Source organism: Lissotriton vulgaris, chromosome 7 (assembly GCF_964263255.1).
Source record: "Lissotriton vulgaris chromosome 7, aLisVul1.2, whole genome shotgun sequence".
NCBI classification, from domain to species: domain Eukaryota; kingdom Metazoa; phylum Chordata; class Amphibia; order Caudata; family Salamandridae; genus Lissotriton; species Lissotriton vulgaris.
In genome coordinates this window covers 1,150,393,522-1,150,413,473 of record NC_141695.1, presented here as the reverse complement: position 1 = coordinate 1,150,413,473, position 19,952 = coordinate 1,150,393,522, and the positions used below count along the sequence as shown (strand labels likewise).

At 42.6% G+C, this 19,952-nt stretch overlaps 1 protein-coding gene across 1 annotated transcript in view; it reads right to left on the bottom strand.

Annotated features, from left to right (window-relative positions):
• Nucleotides 1–4,876: 4,876 nt before the first annotated feature.
• Nucleotides 4,877–19,952, bottom strand: part of LOC147703053 (actin-binding LIM protein 3-like) — a 181,107-nt gene continuing 166,031 nt past the window's right edge. Inside the window, exons 12-13 of the mRNA XM_086929469.1 lie at nucleotides 8,749–8,829; nucleotides 4,877–5,691 (exon numbers count right to left, since the gene is read on the bottom strand). Of these exons, the coding sequence (XP_086785595.1) occupies nucleotides 5,578–5,691; nucleotides 8,749–8,829 (195 nt within the window). The 3' untranslated portion in view covers nucleotides 4,877–5,577. The remainder of the gene's footprint in view (nucleotides 5,692–8,748; nucleotides 8,830–19,952) is intronic.

Below are 19,952 nucleotides of genomic sequence, written 5' to 3'. Positions count from 1 at the left end.
GTAAAAGGGAAGCCCCACAATCCTTGCTGGTCTGTACAAGAAGCCAGTCTTCAGATCCTGCGTGGTTTGCCTTTGCCAAGGCTTGTTGACTCTGATCTGGAAGCCGACACCGCCAACAGCGAGAGCCTTTGTGGGACAGTCCATATCCAGTGCCCGCTTGTCGTCGACGCCTCCTGGTCCACATGGCTACAGAGACAAGCTTCACTTCTTCACCTGTTTGCAGCTCAACATCGCCTGGTTCCTTCCTGGCTAGTGACCCAGACTCTGTCCCCTGTGCTTTCAGGTTCTTCACTTCCTCGATCCACCCTTGGATCCACCCGGACATCTTCCTCCTGGTCGCCTGCAGCATCTTCTTGCAGTTCTCCATAGGAATCGACGACGAAACCCGACACAATTTCACACCTATGCACCCGGCTTTCCTGGGCGAGGTAACTCGAGTACTCCAGTGCTCCCGTGGGTAATAACGATCCAAGTGTCCTGTTTTAACTGGGTTTCACCGCAAGTCCACCCGGACTGTCCGAAATCAACCAGTTTCTAACTTTTGCGTTCCCATTCTAAGTCTATGAGAACTCGTGTGTGTGTAAAGGCACTGCACACGCATCCTGTAGGGCTCCTGCTTCCTAACCTTTGGTTACTCAGTGTAGCCCCAGCGATTCTCTAGGCCCTAGGCCTATTCACCTTTTCTGAAGTGGCTCTTATACCACTTACTTAGTATATGGTTTGTGAGGCCCCTAGGGCAGAATTGTAGTTGTGCAACTTATAGTATGCTTATTGAGTAACATATACTGTATCTCGAACTCTGACCTCATAAAGAGTGCAGAGGGGTTGTGTTAGTAATAAATACATATATATTTGATATATACCTTGTGTGGTATCCTTTCATTTGGTATTCAAGGGGTTATTATTGGTAAAACAATTGGCTTCACATGCTCTCTGAAGTATTAGCCTAAGACTGCTTTGTCCATGCTACCACTAGGATAGCTGGTCTATAAGGTTGACTTAACAACCATCACCACAAGGGTTGTTTGGACTGATACAGGGTGCCCACTAGAATAGTGGACATCGCATATCAGGCCAACTTCTCACACGGCCTATAAGGATGCAACATCACCCTGGCGGTCGCATCCCGCATCTGTTACATTGCGGCGGGTGCTGCTGTAAGCAGCACCCTCTGCAATGCCAAAAAGACATATTGTGCATTGACATGCACAACATGACAGGCATTGTGCGGTGCCTGCCACCTTGAGCATGGCAATGTAGGGGGGTACCATAGCTACCCCCATGTGCAGCCCCCCACCACCCGGGGTCCAGCAACAGGTCCCCAAAGCAATTCCCACCAGCCCTTCCATGGTGGCATCGCCACCATGGAAAGGCCTGAAACGCCAGGCATCATAATATGGATTTCGGTGCCTTCCAGGCACCGCCACCATATTGTGCCCGAGTTACGCCCGCCCGGCAATCGTGACGATTGCTGACCGGCGCAGTACCCCCACCATGGTAATATGGCGGGGGGAAAATGTGCTTTTGATGGCGTGCCGATCGATCCATCTGCTATCATAATCAACCCCATTACTTCTCCTAGATAGGCATTCACCCTCTTAGAACAATAAATATACATAAAAAAAATATTAGCTGTGTTATGCTGTTCGCGAGCATATGTGTGGTTATGCAGGTGCACATATATATCATCGAACTCAGCTGCTGCATTGTCATGACGGCTCACCTTCGCCCAAAGGGTTTATCCTTTCCTGTGAACAGGCCTCACCAACTTATTTGTGGCACTCTTCATCATTGGCTGGTCAGCCCAACCGTGTTAGAACAGTGCCAACACAGGGGTCTCAACCTTTGTACAAGGGAGCCCAGACTAAAGTCGTTCTTGTTAAGTCTGTCCTGAGTGTGTAATCCTGCACTATGGTAAGACCAGGTCTTATATCTCACCGTCACATTCACATCTCATACCCTGTCGCCTCAAGGGTCCAAGGCGGGACCTGCACCTTGAAGAATGTGTGACTACAGGACTGGTCCCAGAGACGTTGATGTGACAGTTAAAGGTAAGACCTATTCCTAACTTAGTGCATGATTACTCATGCAGAACATACTGTAGAGGTGCTGTTCAATGCCCTGAAGAAGGACGTGGATCCGCCCTCCAGGTTTTTTATCAATGGAGGAAAATGGATCTGTTGTGACATTGAATCGTAAAAACACCCAGGCTCAACACTTTTTAACCTTGGTCTGTGTACCCTCTGAATAAAGGGAATCCTCTGGGTTTACATACAGGAGATTTTAATATGATATCTGGACCCATTGATTAACCAGAATGACTTTATACTGAGTACTCTTATACAAAGTTTGAGACCACCATAGTGCCACTATCCTAACACAGTAGGGCGGACTGGCCGATGGTGAAGCATGTCACGAATAAGTAAGGCCTTTCCATCCACAAAACTTGGGGTTCTTTGTTTACAGGGGAAAGGAATACCCTTTGGTCAAAGGTGAGCCAAATGACTAGCTACCATACTGGGTTTGAGTATACTGTCCGTTGTGGAGTCAGTAGGGAAGTTGTTTATCTACTATCCCTCTGGTTTGTGGATCAGTAGTGTCATGATGCACATGAGCAAAGCGAGATACGCATGCATACACATCATTGGGCTATTTTTTCTTTTTCTTTGTTTTGCCAATGCTTTTCATCATTGGCACTCATGCTTTTTTCTTTTGCCAATGCGGACTTCATCTGTAAAAAACATTAACATAGCCTATAAGTCGGTATAGGCAAAGCCAAAAGGCGAGACCTATTGGCAATGCTCATGCTTGTTACCATCCTGGCTCCTACTCTCTAGGCAGTATCTGCCAAGGTAACTGGGTAGTGTGCCAAAGACAACAGTGGTTACCACCTCCGCCTGCGTGATGGTCTCATTTGTTTGTCAGTCCATCTAACAGACAATTGCCCACATTTTCCAGTACAGGTGGGGCACAGTTTTGCATGGTTGTTGCACCCTACCGTGCATCCAATCTTCCTTAGTGGCACTGTTCATGTTAATGACTATATATATACATGCAGCAGACCTCGCCATCAATTACAATGCCAATCGGAGGCTCCACAATTCAGGGCACCTTTTCAGGTTGCATTCTATGGACTAGCACTTTGCCAGTTTATTTTTATCAGGTTACAATTCAATAATGTATAATCGACATGAATGTTTATAATTATTGCATATACATACTGTATATAGACTATTGTGTACACTTTAGCTTGTATACGTCTACCTTTCTTTTACACCCCATAGGTGGTAAAGTTAATGTTTGTTGTCTTCTACACAAGAGTATCATTATGTTTTGCAGGCATTGTGTCTTGCTATAATGTATTTCAGTGCTCCTATAATTTATTGTTTTAGGTTACGGGGTGCTCATTTCTTTCTGCAAGTTTCTGCCCAAACCGCTGCCCACTTGCTCTGTTCTCTTTTAGGCCTGGCTGCATTTAGCCTATTTTGAGGATCCCTATAGCCTTCCAAACTCAATTGGAAGACATTAAAGGTCTAGCAACTGATTTGGGGGATGCAGAGAGCTCCCAAGGTCAACCGTGCACAGGGAGGAACAGTAATGGGAACACTCCTGGTAACCTAAAACAATTCAATTGGTTACTTCGAAGTACCAGCCATCTGCCCATCATGGCAACATTTCTAGCTGTTACTTTAACATCACTATAAACTTGTCCCAGAGTGTTGGGGCATTATATGGGAAACATTGTTTGTTTGTAGTTTATTGTGACCAAATTCCCCAGAGACACCAGACTTTTTTTTTGGAATTTAACAGGTCTGTAATCTTACCTGCAAATAAATAATTTCCAGAAATATTTGCATGGATGCTGAAAGGAAAAAATGTCTAGTAAATGTAAATGCAAATGTTGTATACTTGTAAAGCGCACAGCTGCCCGCACTGCGGGCATCCCGGCGCTCTATACCGCTGGGGAACCAGTCCTGGCTTTCCCTGTGAGATGGTCCCTTCTGGGCACCCCCAAGGTGAGACCAGGCATCCCCTGCGTTGAAGGGGCCGTTGTGAAGATTAAGCAAGCTATTGCCCAGAGTTGCAGAGTGCAACCCAAGGTTAGAGTAGGCGCCGAGGTGAGAATTATCAGGCCCGCAGACATTTTGACCCAAGACCCTGCCGCGTTGGGAATCGAACCCTGGTTCCGGGCCGATTTCAGCTTCCGGGTCTGCCGCCTCTAACCATTGAGCCACACTTCTCCACAACCCAGTAACCCAATCGCCAGACAGTTCGTCTATGGTCAGATGAAGGCCTTCTCTCGTCGGGGAATTTGAACAACTCCTCCCTTTGCGAAGCTGGGAAATGTATCCCAAACTTTACCATAGACGAAGTTTCACTTCACACATCATCTTTTCTTGCAGCTGGATGTTACTCTCAAGATGTGCAGACCGTCTTTGGAATAATCCACTCCATTGTCTCCAGTGGGGAGAATTCCCGTTGCTGTCATTCCTAATTTGCGGCATTCTCGTCCTGTTCCTGCTTCTCCACAATTGATGCTACTTTTGTGGGAGCTCTGGAACTGGCAACACTTCAACGCTACCCCAAGCGTATGTGCCATATATTTGGAATGCAAAGTTTCACTTCACACATCGCTTTTGGTTGTAGCTGAATGTTTCACTCAAGATTTATAGGACTTCAAGCTGCAAGGAATGTTACCTCCTTGTGTCACTCATGGCTACACAAGCTCTGATTGGAAGTAGGGATTAGAAGAGACGGTGCTCGGCAGCCACACATTCCTTTCCCCACTGCTGAAAATCTACAAACATCTATGGTTAATAAGCACTGTAAATGTATGCAAGTGAAATTAATTAAATTTTTTAGAGGAAATCAGACAATGAGCAGAAAAAACCTTTAATGTAATATCTAGGCAAACTCCCTCGCCCACCTTGCTGCATATCACATGCCCAAACTTTATTTAGATCCACAGATTGTAATATAGGCTTGTATGTCTAAAACTGACGCAAAAGTCAGTGGACCTCTTCAGGAATAACCTTTAAAACTATGCAATAATCTTTCTACTAACCTCACAAAAACAATCAGCATACTTATTAACACTCTTTTTCTGATACTGAGCATGATAAATGTACAACAACTTTGGTGTCAGTGCTATCTATATGACAGTAGATTTTACTTTTATCAAGCTCCTGTTGTACATTATTGAAGGATAATGTCCTGAGGCAGATCATGAGAAAACCGGAGTGGTCGGAACATGTTGCTACTGCAGTCGTCAATCCAGCTGATTTTGGGTACAATCAAGGCAATTTGTCAGAAATAGGTGCACCAAGACACAACTTTGTGCCCGCCAAAAATGAAAAGAAAAAAACAAAAGCATTTAGAAAAAGAATATCATAAAAATACCAGTAAGGCTTAAATATAGCCGGCACTGCTCAAAACAGCATCTTCTCAAGGCCAGATCAAATGTGATATAATACAATATATATAGAGATAGTTGTACAGTGGTTCAATATTTATATATATATATATAATATATATTTATAAAGCGATGTGTAGACTTCTGGTTAGGTGATTTGCTTCCTAAAACAGACGTGCTTGCTTCTTCATTTCATTCCGTTTCCAGAGGGCCAGCCTGTCGAAATCTGTGATGGTCATTCCAAAGACTTGATAAAACTCTTCTGCAGACAAGTGCCGCTTGAAAGTGAACAGGACAAGTGTTAAATCAGACAGCTGGCTTTTTTTTTACTGCAGTAGTTTGCTTACATTCCTGTCTATTAATAAAGACTGTTAAACAGCTTCACATATAAGCCTCGCTTTTTTTCCCACCTGACATTCTGTGTGAACTTAAGCAAAAAAATGTATATGTGAGAATTACCTATAATGCAAGTTTGAAGTACCTAGAAGCCTTATCATGGTATGGCCTTAGCTAGTGATCTCGGTAACAAAGTTTGCAGCAAGGATGGACTCCTCGACTGCAGAAAAACTACATTCCCAATTGTAGTTGCACAAACATTCCACAAATACAGTATCCTGCAACACAGCAGCGATAAAAAGAAATATCAATATCTTTCATCACTGACAGGCAATTTTCTAGCTATATGACAATTATGGATCTGGTGTCAAATTAAAAAGGTCGTTCAGGAGTCTGGTTCTTTCTTTAACATGGGTTAAGAAAATGTTTTTAATTTTCTGAAAGTTGACAATTTTGTGAAAATGTCTAAATTTACACAAACAATCCAAACATTTTGAAACCTCCTAAATTATATTGTTGATAACTTTTAAAAAGGTGAGAGTAAGGCGTGAAAACTATACTTTTTCACCAGTAATATCAACTTGTAAAAGTTAGGAAAGTTTATTTAACTTGGTTATAAGCAAAGGTCACTATAAATAATGAAATTGTCAAACTGTTATACCAGCTAGCTCAACATTTGCATATGTTCTAAGGAACATTTAGGAGTTAAAAATGCGTCATCATCAATTAAAAGGTTATAAAAGCAATTCAGGATTTTTGGCACATTTTGATCAAAAATAAAAATGAAAAATGCCACATTTGTACATAAATTAAATCTTTAGTAGAAAAAACTGCAGAAATCTCCAATGTAGGAAAGTAACACTTATCATAAATACACCCATTGTTAGTGTGCCAAAAAGTGGTCAAACTTTACGGAGCAGATTTACAAGCCCTGTGCGCCACTTTTGCGCCTCCCTTGCATCACTTCTGTGACGCAGCGGCGGCGTAAAGCTAGCGCCATGCTGTGACGGAATTACAATGTGATGCATCCAGGGAGATGTGTCACGTTGTAAAGCCCTGTGCCACATGAAACCTGCGTTAGGTTTCATGTGGGCGTTCCGGGGAAGGGTGGGCGTTCTGGCGCAGGAATGCCTCAGAAAAGTGCCTGAGTGAAATCTGCAAGATTTCACTCAGTCACTTTTCGGACACTGCTGCGTCAAAACCTTGTGCCTGCTTGAAGCAGGCATAAGGGTTGACGCACCACGTTGTGTATGGGCAGGCCACGAGCATTGCTGGAGTTGCGTTGCACTTGCGACACGACTCCAGCAATGCACCACCCTTCCGATGGGAGATGCATCACGCATTTGTTTATCCTTGTGCCATGCTGCAACGCATTGTAAATGTGGCACATCTGTGGTGGCGCAAGGGTAAACTTGCATGACACATCTTATCTGGCGCATTTTTACTGATTTGCAGGGATGCGCCAGTCATCATAAATCTGCCTCTACATTTCTTGGTGGCATATTTTGCCCCCTTATATTTAATGCCTCTTGAGCCTGTGTGAAAGCGTCAGCTGGGTCACCTAGATCCAGAATAACCTTTGTAAATTGATATTGAGCAATGCCCTCAAAGTTTACCCTGACAAGACTGAATTATTTCTGCTTTGCCCTCTGCCCCATACTAAATTTGATCACAAATGGCTCTCTGAACTTTAAACGATTAACTTCATACCTTCTCTTGCCTCTGAAGTTAAAACCTTTGACATCTGGTTAGACCAACATCTCTCCATGTCCTCACACATTGAGTACATGGTAAAATCTGCAAGAGCTTTTCTCTATTCTTGGAAAAAAGTAATACCCCTGAACCAACACAAAGACTTCCGTCTGATCATCCAATCTCTTATCATGACCTGACCAGGGAAATTCCCCTCTGACAGGTATCAACAAACCTACCCTAGCCCCCTTCACGCCTTGATGGACCCCACTTCCAGACTAGTCTCTGGTAGAAAGAGGTTTGACCACATCACCCCAATCTATCCTGAATCACACTTGCTCCTCACCAATGCAAGAAGGAAATTCAATCTTGTCAGCATCATGTTCAAAGCCACATGCCATCAAAATCTAGACTACCTATACTCTCCTTTAAAAACCTCAGGAGCAGAAAGGGCTTTTACCTCTGAACCCAAGACGTTACACAAAGACCTCTGTTAAAACATGGACTTTATGAAAAAAAAACCTTGCAATGTAAATGCTATCCTGTATATTTTTGTTATCTTGTGCATACTCTATCCCCTTCCTGTATCCTTTATTCTTTTCGTGCCTCACCACATTCCTCATCAACCTCTTTTTCACATTTCCTGCTATAGGCCAATCCCCCTCAACCCCTCATTTCCCTCTTCTCTTTATGATCATCCCTCACCTTGCCTGCACCTGTCCCACTATTCACTATCCTTACAATTTGTTTCTGGGGTGTGCTGTATCCTCTCCTGTTTTGTCCCTTCTTTGGTCTTTTACTTCCTCTCCTCTGTCCTCCAGACCTCTCAAACTTCTCCCCTTTTTTCTACTGTTAAATCATGCATTTTCACTTTTCCACTTTGAACCCATCTGCTTGTTCTCTTATAATCCTCTGCTCTACCACTTTGCTCACTTTTGGAACACCGTGTGTTATTTGGTAGCATCTATTTTTTTAGTGTTTCTTTAAATTCATTGTAAAGTAGGCTCTGCCTCTCCGATGTTGTTTTACTTGCAAAGTGCACTGACACTCCGCCAGGGTTGATTTGCACTAATTAAACATGTGGAGTAAATTATTAAATTAATAGATACGCGATCCCTACCTTTGAGCCAGAGGTCAGCCTATATTTAATGTTATTCGGCAGAAGATACCTTCAAGTACATGGCTGAGACTAGATTGCCACATTCGTGATAGTGTGTTTATCAGGTATTCTTAAGCTTAGATACACTAGTCATATGTTTTGAATAGTGACAGCACATCTCTCCAGACTGGTCTTGGTGTCCACTTACCTCTAATCGAGTTCGGTCTGCATCTTTTGGCAATCGAGTCCTCCCTCTCGTAGTCACCATGAGAAGTTCATAGGGGTAAATCTGCAGAGGGAAGGGGAGAGAGGTCATTTACAGATAGAAGATAAGAAATCTCCAGTTCTAGGGCTCTTCCACATATACATACACAAATTGGGTGAATCCTGATATACTTCAATATAGGGTCTCATCTGGGCAACATCTCAAGGACAGAGAGTAGGGCCACCCTTGGAAAATGGATGAAAGCCAAAAATGTCATTGGTAAGATCGATATTAAAGTCCTGCTTACAAGTCGGGTAGAGTGGGATCCGCCTGGTCAAAGGTGGCCCAGAGTTCCTGCTCGCTGGCTCCATTTTACCAGGCAGAGACACCCAAGTCTGAGTAGGGCCAGAGTGCAAACCTTGCACACCCCTACTCGCCTGCAATAGCCGCCGCTGACCCCAGACATCTTCCCCGCAATTTGCAGCAGGCCCTCACTCCACATCCCTAACATAAATGATGTAGAGCCACTGTACCAGTGAATACTCATTCGCAAATGTATTACTACAGTGCAAACGCCAAATTCCATTTTAATAAATAATACAGTGAAATTAGCATGAAGAACCTCCGCTTACTGCCTCAGAAAGTGGAGGTTGCGGGGCCTTTTTACAGGAAAACAGCACTCTTAATATTTATACGGCCTTTTCAATTATATTTTAATCTTGGTGCTCAGATCTTTTCACTAATCGTGCATTGAGAGGTAATTTCTCTTTCTTTTACTTACACCCTCACTTCCCTCTTTGTAGCTTTCCCCTTCCCCCCCCCCCCGCCTCTCCCGCATTATTGTTTATCTTGCCCTTCCTTTTCCTTTCCCTACATGTGTCGTGGCCATTCTTTGAATGCTAGAGCCAGTCAGGGCTGTGGGTAGATGCTCTAGTTACCATAGTGCATTTAGTTATAATTCGAGCATATGCTTTTTTTGAGAGGCCTATGCCTTGTATCATGTGATAATAAGTTAAATAATGAGAACTAAAAAAAAAAGAAATAACTGACTTCAGATACTGAAATATGGGAATGTGATTTAAACACCAATATCTTTTTATGGCTACTAGATGTGACTCCTACTCCGCTCTCGGATTCTAAAGAAATCATCAAACTCTTCTCACAGTTTTGCTTTAAAATCCACGTCCTAGGGGCCTTCGAACCAGAGGCGGCTCGACCGCAATGGCGGCGAGAAGCGTTGCCCCACAGGCTCAGAGCCAGCAGCTGAAAAATAAAAGGATATTTTATTATCGATTTACTTTTCAGCTGCTGGCTGAGCCAGCGTGCGCAGGGAGGGATGGGGGAAGAGGAGTGGTTGGTGCACTTTTAAGTGTGCATGTCAGTATGGCCGGCCATCTCTGGCTGGCCAAACTGACATGCACATTTAGGTTTCATCCAACCCAGCTGTATTCTATAGCTGGGTTAGAGAAACATCACAGACTCCCTGTGCCTGAGCGAGCGTTATTCCAGCCCACTCAGTCCAATCCGCACCCTGCTCTCATGCTTGAGAGCAGTGCGGGGATTGGATGGGGAGTCCGGGATGCTGTCCCAGGGACTGCTGGGACTAGGAACAGAGGAGCGTGAGGCGGCTGGCATCACCAGGTAAGTCTTTTTTTTAACATTTATTTTAAACCCCCAGCCGCGCACTCCCCTTGGCCCCCTCCACCTACCACCACTCCTTATCTGTGTCGGCTGCCACTGCTTTTAACTTAACGCAGGAAAGAGTAGCAAATACCCTCTTCAATCCTGAGAATTAGGTCTGGAATACATCTACTTTCTTACTTCGAAGATCAAGTCCTCGCGAAACAGATGAGAGACATACTTGCTTCAGTCGGCACATACGTATGCCTAATGTGAAGTATGTGAAAAATAAAGCATGACATGTCAGCCAGTTCAAAGTGCGCTGAGTGCTCTCTAGCAGCCGCGTCGAACTGGGACAGAAAAGAGGCCTCGGTTCCCAAATAAAAGTGTTCCCATTAGTGATTGAGGTAGCTAAAAAAGTGGCCCATGTCTGCAAACAGGGACAGTTTTGAACTTGTAAAGACGCGCTGTGTAAGTGTTTTACAAGGAATGGAAGTCTGCATGGATTTGAAATTGCTTCAACAATGTTTCTTTTAATATCAGGGAAATCAACAGTAGAAACCGGTCCGGCACCACCCGTAGCCAAATCTGAAGGGAGGCAAGATGGCGGTCGTGCTCTAGACCGCAGTGCAGCACAGACGAAGGCTCCTAAAAGATGAGATGAAAGCAGAGAAATACCGCTAGCTAAATCCCCTCTCAATGGACGTCACATTTGTTATAGGGGTTTGAAATAATACGATACAACGTAATGAAAAAAAAATGCACCAGCATATCTATTCTATCAGTACCTATATCGGATTGATGGTGCTTCGAACGCTTGTGAGCAGAGCCTACCCCTCATCAGACCTACTCCATATCAAAGAGTCTCAAAACAAAGAAAGTGATTTGAGCACTCACCTGCATAGACGCGATCCTAGCGGACCTGATCAGCACGGCAGTGGCTGCAGCCTGAAAGACCCGATCATGGCACCTAAAACGGCGGCGGCGGCTCCTAAAACGAAACCAATGACAACCCCCGCATCGATGTCGGCGGCCGCCAAAGCCAGAGCGGCGAAGCTAGCCAAATCTGAAGAAACCCTCAGCACTGGCGCAGGGCCTGTGAAAGCTCCGCTGCCGGAACCCTTAAGCCAGAAGAAAAAAGGCGCTGTTTCCCGCAACATCGGCCCTACTGTAGCGGATCTATTTCGAGAGGCAGGGAAACCAGTTCCTGTTCCGGGGCATCGTCAGCAGAGTGAGCCGGGTCCTGCAGTCACCATACAGCCTGGGAAATTGCCGGGAGCTCAGCGGCAGCGTGAGCAAGCGCCAGCAGCGGTGGAGACAGAGAAAGAAGCTGCTTTCGTCGGAGAGCAGGATACAGGTATATCAGAACAAAATCGGGAGGAGGCTGGTGCTGAGGGCAATGTAAAGATGGCCCCAGAGGTGAAAACTGACAATACTACAGAAACGCCTAAAAATAATGGTAAAACAAACATGACAGCAGAAAATCAAGACACCAATACCAGTATAGATATGCCTACTGCTGAAAATATAATAACAGTCACAGCCAGCCCTACTGAGAACCTGAGCTTGAGATTTTCTGGGGGCTTAGTACAAGAACTGGGGGCAGTAAGCAAGGAGCCTCAAACTATAGGTTTCTTGGTAGAGGAAGGCTTGACAAATATAGTGGATATTGAGTTAGAAAAAGATCCAAGTGATTTTTTTTCATTTTCCGAAAGGGGGGAGTGGTCGGATGATGAAGATGATATCTCTACTACTACTGATGAAAGCCCCAGCGAGCAGTCAGATGCCCCAAATTCTAAAGCTAAGACTGTTCTAAGAAAAAGAGCCAAAAGACAGGGCTCGAAAGATTTATTATGGGACCACTCAAATAACCCGCTTAACACTCCGCTTGAAACTCTCTCGAATGATCAATCGCAGATATCAACCTCAGCAGTAGGTATTATTCTACAGGCAATCGCGACACACCGAGAAGAAACACGGCAGGATGCACGTAAAAACCAAGCCGCCATGCGTAAAATGCAGGGGGTAGTGCGCAAACTGGCCAAAACCTGTAACTCTTTTGGAGATAGGCTTACAGAAGTAGAGACCCGAATTATGACTAATGAAACAGAACTAGCTACCCATCAGGGCCGCGTAGATTCCCATGAAGAGCAACTAACGGATATTAAATGGAAGCTAGAAGAATTTGAGAATCGGCAGCGAAGGAACAATCTACGAGTTTTAGGGGTTCCGGAAGGAGAGGAAGGGGGGGACGCCCGAGTGTTTGTTATTGATCTTTTGCGGGACACTCTTCCTGAATTAACTGGTTGGAACTGGGCAGCTGAGATCCAGAGAGCCCATCGAGTACCTCTCACGTTGAAACATGCACAGAAACCCAGGGGCTACCCTCGAGCCATTTTGGTTTATTTCGGAAACTTTTTGCTTCGCCAATTAGTGTTTGAGAAGGCCCGACCCGAGTCTAAAAGAATCAGGAATGAGGTGTCATATTTTGTCCGCCCGGATTTCTGCCACACTACAGTGGAAAGACGCTGGAGGCTCCGTCAACTTATCAAGCCATTTCAGGATATAAAGGCCCAAGCGTACCTCAACAATCCTGCTCGGTTAAAAGTGATTTGGGAAGGTCAATCCAAGTATTTTACGTCAGAAATAAAAGCCAAAGAATTTCTAGATGAAATTTCAGCCAAGCGTTAGCAAAAGAAAATTATCAGGATCTAACTGAGCTATTGCTATTAGACTAGGCTGTAGTCAATATATGTAAAATACCGGACAGATTTACTGTCTAAAAAATGTCGGGGTGTGGTAGATGCATATAGAATATTGCATACTGATTGGGTGGTGGTGGATTATTAATGGGACACTGTAGTTCTAAATGGAATATAGAAGACTGGATTAGCTAGCGATTTATTTACCTATTTTTTTTCTTTTTTTGATATATAGCTCGGCATTTATCTGAAATATTTTGACATGATAAAGGAGCCTGAGTCGCACGCTGCATGCTCATCACCACGGACTCTCACAGAGTCTGTTGTCTCACCCGGGTGGGAAGGGCAGAAGGGGGGAGGGATGGAGGGGTGGTTCCGAGGGAGGGGGGTGGAGGGAGAAATCTAAAAAAAAATATCAGCATCACTACTAAATTCACAGTTATATGTCTTAAGTCAGCAGTAAGGATAGTTCAAAACTTATGGAATTTAACAGAAAACTATAGACAGATCAGTGTAAAAAAACTACTTGAAATGCTAGAGGATTACATAGAATATCTTCTAAAACTGCAATGGGGAAGTTAACGATATGCACATGGAACATAGCTGGTCTAAACGATAAAACTAAACGGGTTCGCTTAAATGAGATTATTAGACAAGGCTCTTTTGACATAGTCTGTCTACAAGAAACCCATCTTCCTTGGGATAAAAGAGACCTTTTAAAACTGTTTGGTTATAATCTATGCATTTGTACATCTCAAACATCTAATACCCGTGGTGTAGCGATTATTACCAAAGCATATCTAGGCGAACCTACACGAAAGATAGGAGATTCTCAAGGAAGATGGGTTATAGCAACACTATCCTCAGGTTTAACCGTTTGTTCAATATATGCCTCGAATTATGACGATCCAGCGACTATCGAAAAACTAGAGATAGAGCTTGCATCATGGCCTAAAACACTTATAGTATGTGGTGACCTTAATATTTCCTTAGGGCCAGGATGCCATAGTTTTGGGCAAAATAACTATGCTGGCAGGAAACCTAAGGTATATAGAGCCATTAATCAGCTGATACACAGTCATGATCTGACAGATATATGGGACGCAAAGAAACATAACGATCCTGGCTACACTTACTTCTCATATCCACATAATAAATATGTGAGATTAGACTACTTTTTAGCAACACGAGACCTGACAAGCAAAGCTGAGATCAAAAAACTCCCAAAGATCCTATCAGATCATAACCCACTCGTTTTAACACTGGATATATCTAACTTTGTCAGACCGAGGACTAAATGGACTTTTGATAGGAAACTCCTAGTTAATTTAGAATATGTAAGTTTTATTAAAAAATGGGTAGGAGATTTTTTTGACATGAATCAGTATAGTGCTTCTAGATGTGCGGTATGGGATTGTTTTAAGGCAGCACTCAGAGGCGAAACTATAAGTTATGTTTCTCGTATTAATAAAATGCGAGAAGCTAAAAACTTACAGTTAACCCGTGATTTAATTCAAGCTGAAGAAGAACATGTCTTAACGATAACCCAAGGTATAGATGGGAAACATATTCTACATCGGATAATTATTCTCAAAACTGAGATGAATAACTGGTTAACTAAGCGCTCTGCCGAGACATTTCAAGCACATCGAAACAATCTATATGAAAACGGGGAAAGAGTGGGGAAACAGCTGGCACTACGTACTCGTCAGAAAGCCTCTTATAACACAATACCCTGTATAAATATAAATAATACTCAATATACTGACCCTCATGAAATAATAGAAGGATTCCGGCAGTATTATCAAAACCTATATTCCGAGGATAACTCACAAAATGGGCCCGAAATAATTAATACAGTAAATCAATTCATTGGAGACACAGATTCAATAAATATTCTTGACAATTTATCTAACCATAACCTTGAGAATCAGATTACTATCACTGAGCTTCAACTAGCACTGGCAGGTCTTGCTTCTGGAAAGGCAGCAGGTCCGGACAAAATTCCTTTGGAATTATACAAGATCTTAGGTCCAATTATACTGCCTTTTTTATTAGATCTTTTTACAGGCATACAAATAACAGGTACAACTCCAGACTCGTGGAAAGAGACAGACATAATAATATTTCACAAAAAAAACAAACCTGTCGAGAATCCATCTTCGTACCGACCTATTTCACTGATCAATTCAGATTCTAAACTTTATGCAAAAATTCTGGCTAACCGTCTCGGGGGGGTGATTGAACATCTGGTCTCCCCCTGGCAACACGGCTTCATCCCTGGCAAGGGCACAATTGATCATATCCGTAGAGCCATTGCATTATTTGATTTTGTGTCTGCAGAGGGGGGCCAAATGTCAATGATCCTCCTCGACGCCGAAAAGGCATTCGACCGAGTATCATGGGAGTTTTTGTGGACTATTCTACGCTTAAAGAATTTTGGAGCTAATTTTATAAGATCTATTCAAGCTATGTATTACGAACCCAGAGCTAGGCTTCAGATTATGGGAAAGGAATCAAAGGTAATAAAGGTCTCTAGGGGAACAAGACAGGGATGTCCATGTTCACCCCTTCTCTTCGCTTTATACATTGACCCTTTAATCAATAAACTACTTCATAATACAATTATCAAACCAATTTCTATAGGTAACTCTGACACAAAAGTTTTAGCCTATGCCGATGATGTGGCAGTTGTAACACCTGATCCCGCGGAGGCGATTCAACAAATTGAAATAATTACCCAACAATTTGGCTCGTTCTCAGGCTATTCACTTAATAAAGCCAAAACAATCATTATCTGTACTGAAAATACAAGCTACAATGACTGTAGGAGAGTAGATAGTGCTACATATCTAGGGATATGTTTAACACCGAAAGTTGAAAGGATTGTTAATCTGAACTTTGATCCGCTAATTAAAACGTTGGAAAAAGATCTTAAAAGAGTTGATAGTTTACGTTTATCAATTATCGGCAGGAGTAATTTTGTAAAAATGAATATTTTTCCTAAACTTTTATATTTATTTCGTGCAATACCATTAATAGTAGAGGATACCACACTCAAATCTATAGATTCACTAATTTCATCTTTTATGTGGCAATACGGGAAAATTAGGAGGTCTATCAAATATCTATCATTACCCCAGCATAGAGGAGGTTTAGCCCTTCCTAATATATTACTATACTACTGGGCGGTCTTTCTTCAACAAATAGCTCCCATGCTCTATACAAAAGCGGCGGAGTCTAATATAATAGCACCAGTCATACCCTCTATATATGAATTGCTATTAGGGAACAAGCACCAAGGCCTCTTATTAAAGCAGATAGAACCAAGCTATTTTAAAAAAATTAAATTTAAAATAATTGTTAGTTCTAGGAAAGTTTGGCTTAAAATATCGAAATTTTTATCAATCCCGAAACATAATAAATATATTCCACTTTGGGATTCCTTTCTTCTTCCCCGTTTAGTAAATGATGATATGGCCAAAAAATGGAATAAAGCAGGTATAAAAACGGTTTTGGATTTAGGCGAAAATATGGTAGATTTTCAATTCTCTTATATACAGAAGAGATATAATATTCCCAACAGCCACCAATTTAAACTTCATCAAATTAAAGCAATCTTGAATGCTAAAATACCTGAGATCACATATGAATCAATTCCTATCCTAGATATTCTGACAATTAAAAATATAAAAATAGGGAAAATATATGAGTTACTTCTAGAAAAAATAGATGATGATATAGAATATACTGAAACATCATGGGCTACTAGGCTTAACGATCCAAATGTAGATATTGATTATAGTTTGTTATTATTATCCAAGATAATTATGTCTTCAAATTTAAAAGCTCAGTCATATAAAACGATTTTTAATCTATATTTTACCCCAGCAAAATTATTTAAATGGGGTAAAAGAACGGATGATCTTTGTCCAAGATGCGCACAGGGTCCTGCGGATCTAATTCACATGTTCTATGGATGTCGGGTGTTAACCCCACTTAAAAATGATTTGAATAAATTCTGGGAAGAATTATTTGGACATCCGATCCCGGTATCAGCTATGCTTTATATGTTGGGCTATGATAACTCACTTGGACTGAATAGATCCCAGGAGTCATGTTTATGTATTGGGGTAACTGTTTATAAGATTCTATTAGCGGCTAGCTGGAAGGATGCAGATTCTCCTACATTCCAAATGTGGCTGGCAAGGTTTTTGGCCACATATAATCATGAAACTGCAATATATTCATCTAAAGGGATGCGATCTCGAATGCGGGGCCAGAAAATATGGGAACCAGTTGAGAGATGGATGCATGGGGTTAAGGATCAAACCGCTTAATTAGTAGCTATATTGTTTAATACTAAATATATTTAATTTAGCAAAATAAGCAGGTAAAAACTATTATGTTCAAGTAGTATTGTACGCCTTTTGTTGATTCCTCTAAGCTTCTAGTACTTTATCTTCTCGTCTCTGGAATTTATATTCATTTTCTATATTGTATATATTTCAGCTGCTTATATGGATAATAATGTTATAGTATTTCTGACTGTGAATATGTGATGCTGTTCAATAAATATATTTAAAAAAAAAAAAGAAACCGGTCCAGCAGACCTTAACATACGCCCACAATTGGCGAAAAACGGCCCACACCTGTCAGACGAGCCAGTCCGACTCTGCTCTCTGGGGCTTCTTTGGTGGAAGGTGAACGAACAGTAAACACTTGGCATTTGGAGCAAAAACAATAAAACACTGTTAATGCTGGATCTCGGAAGAGGACCGATACAAGACCAGGATTGCCCAAACTGTTCAAGCTCCCAGGTTCATATGATGCTCCAAAGATGCACAGACTGAGAACAGACGTTCATGGGATTCCTGTTTAAAAACAAGCATTGGCAAAGGCAACCGGTCTCACCTATGGGAGCTATTGGCCTTGTTAATTTTTTTTAGCCATGTGTACAGGAGAGACATTTATGCAAAATGGCTAAAAGTAAAAAAGAAAAAAGACGAAGCAGATAGATTAAAAAAATTCAGAGGAATACTTTTACAATAGAGTAGGGGGCATCTGCAGGTTTCCCCATCCTCCAGTAACCATGAAATGCTGCGGGCCATAGAGGAGTGAATAATGCGTGCAGATCTTCATGAGCTCTGCTCCTCAAGGCAGATCACAGCTCTTCCAGCCCTCAGTTCTGAACTGAGCCGTGGAAGATCAGCAAGTGGCCCAAACTATGTCGCTTGTTGCATTTTGTGGGACAGCGAGGAGTGATACCCAAGATTCGGAGGCTTTTTATTAAAATCTATCACAGTTTAGGATATAATGGGCCGATGGCATCACTTCTACTCCAAGGAAAGGCAACTACACATGCTGCACCCAAAGGAAGAAGTAGTGTGTGCTCCCATCATAGCCAAGGGTGGAGATATTTATCCCCCCGACCTTCTCTAAGGACAGCGATAGGGTATGCTCCCTTCTCCTCACTCTACCCAACCAAGGGGGGTGTGACTTTTACTTTTCCATCCCTTACCTGTAGAAGGGACCGTAGTTTTATAATTACCTCCACCTTACCTACATGTGCGATGTGGGTTTAAACATGATATCACTAGAAGGTGCATCTACAAGTTGCCTCGTACCCCCACTCTGCAGGCAATCGAGAAGCGGGGTAGCTCATGGGTGCTTCCATGTTATGAATCTGGAACTGAAATCTAGGTGAGCTGTGAGGTGACCCACTGTTCCCTGGTCCGAACCATGAGGATCTAGGTACAGAAGAGGGTTCATGGTCAGCTGTGGCCTCCGCTCTTTCTCTTCAGACCACCAGATACTTCAGGCCATGGAGGAGCAGACAAGATGGGGAGGTATGCCTAGTAAGAAGTATTACCAACATTCTTAAGCAAAGTGGTGGGTGTTGAGGAAACCCCTCAGCCTTCGGCACAGTGTGAGTTTGCGGGCACAATCCACCCATACTTTGACCCATACTTTGGTCATGTGGGAGTTGCAGGGGTGGAAGACTAGTACAACCTGAACTTTATGCAAGGTTACAATATAACATTAACAGGCATGCATCAAGAAAAGCTTTTGCGAGTCCTTAATTGCGAAGATTAAGGAATCACAATTAAGGACTCTCAAAAGCCTATGCATGTAGGAATCGCTATTAAAACAGTGATTCCTAAACATTCCTTAATTGCGACTCGCAAATTGTGACTCGCAATTAAGGAATGCATTCCCATTTATTCCTACGGGCCAACAGGCCCATAGGAATGACTGGGAGATTGCATGTGCAATTTGCGAGTACCAATAAGTACTCGCAAATTTAGCATATAATTTCAAGGGTGTCCTAAGGACACCCTGTTGCACCCCTGAAATTGCTCTGTGCACACATTTTGCGCACATACATGCCCCAAGGGCATGTGTGCGTGTGTAACCTACAACTTTGAAAAATTCACTTTAGTGCATTTTTCAAATTTTTTGCAAATTACCATCAAGTTCAACCTCATGGTAATTTGCGCTCCCTAATAGCAAAATCGCTATTTTAAAGTGGTTCTTGCATTGCATTTAAGGAATTACAAATTACGATTCCTTAAATGCAATCGCAATTTGAGAAATTGCAATTATTTGTGAATTCTCAAATTGTGAGTGCCTTGAACCTTGATGCATCACAAATTCCTTTTTTGCGGGCGTAAACGGTCGATTTTTGCCAATTGCACCGTTTGTGCTCGCAAAAATGGATGATGCATGTGTCTGTACGTCCCCTGCCTAAGGGTAAGGCGTAGTAAGAAAGCTCCCCAAGACTTCGGCAAAGGAGGGGCGCTTTTCCGGCTACAATCTCTTCTCAGCCATAAGCCAAGAACAAAAGAGTAGAATGACACTGGGGCACGACTAAGCTGCCCTCCC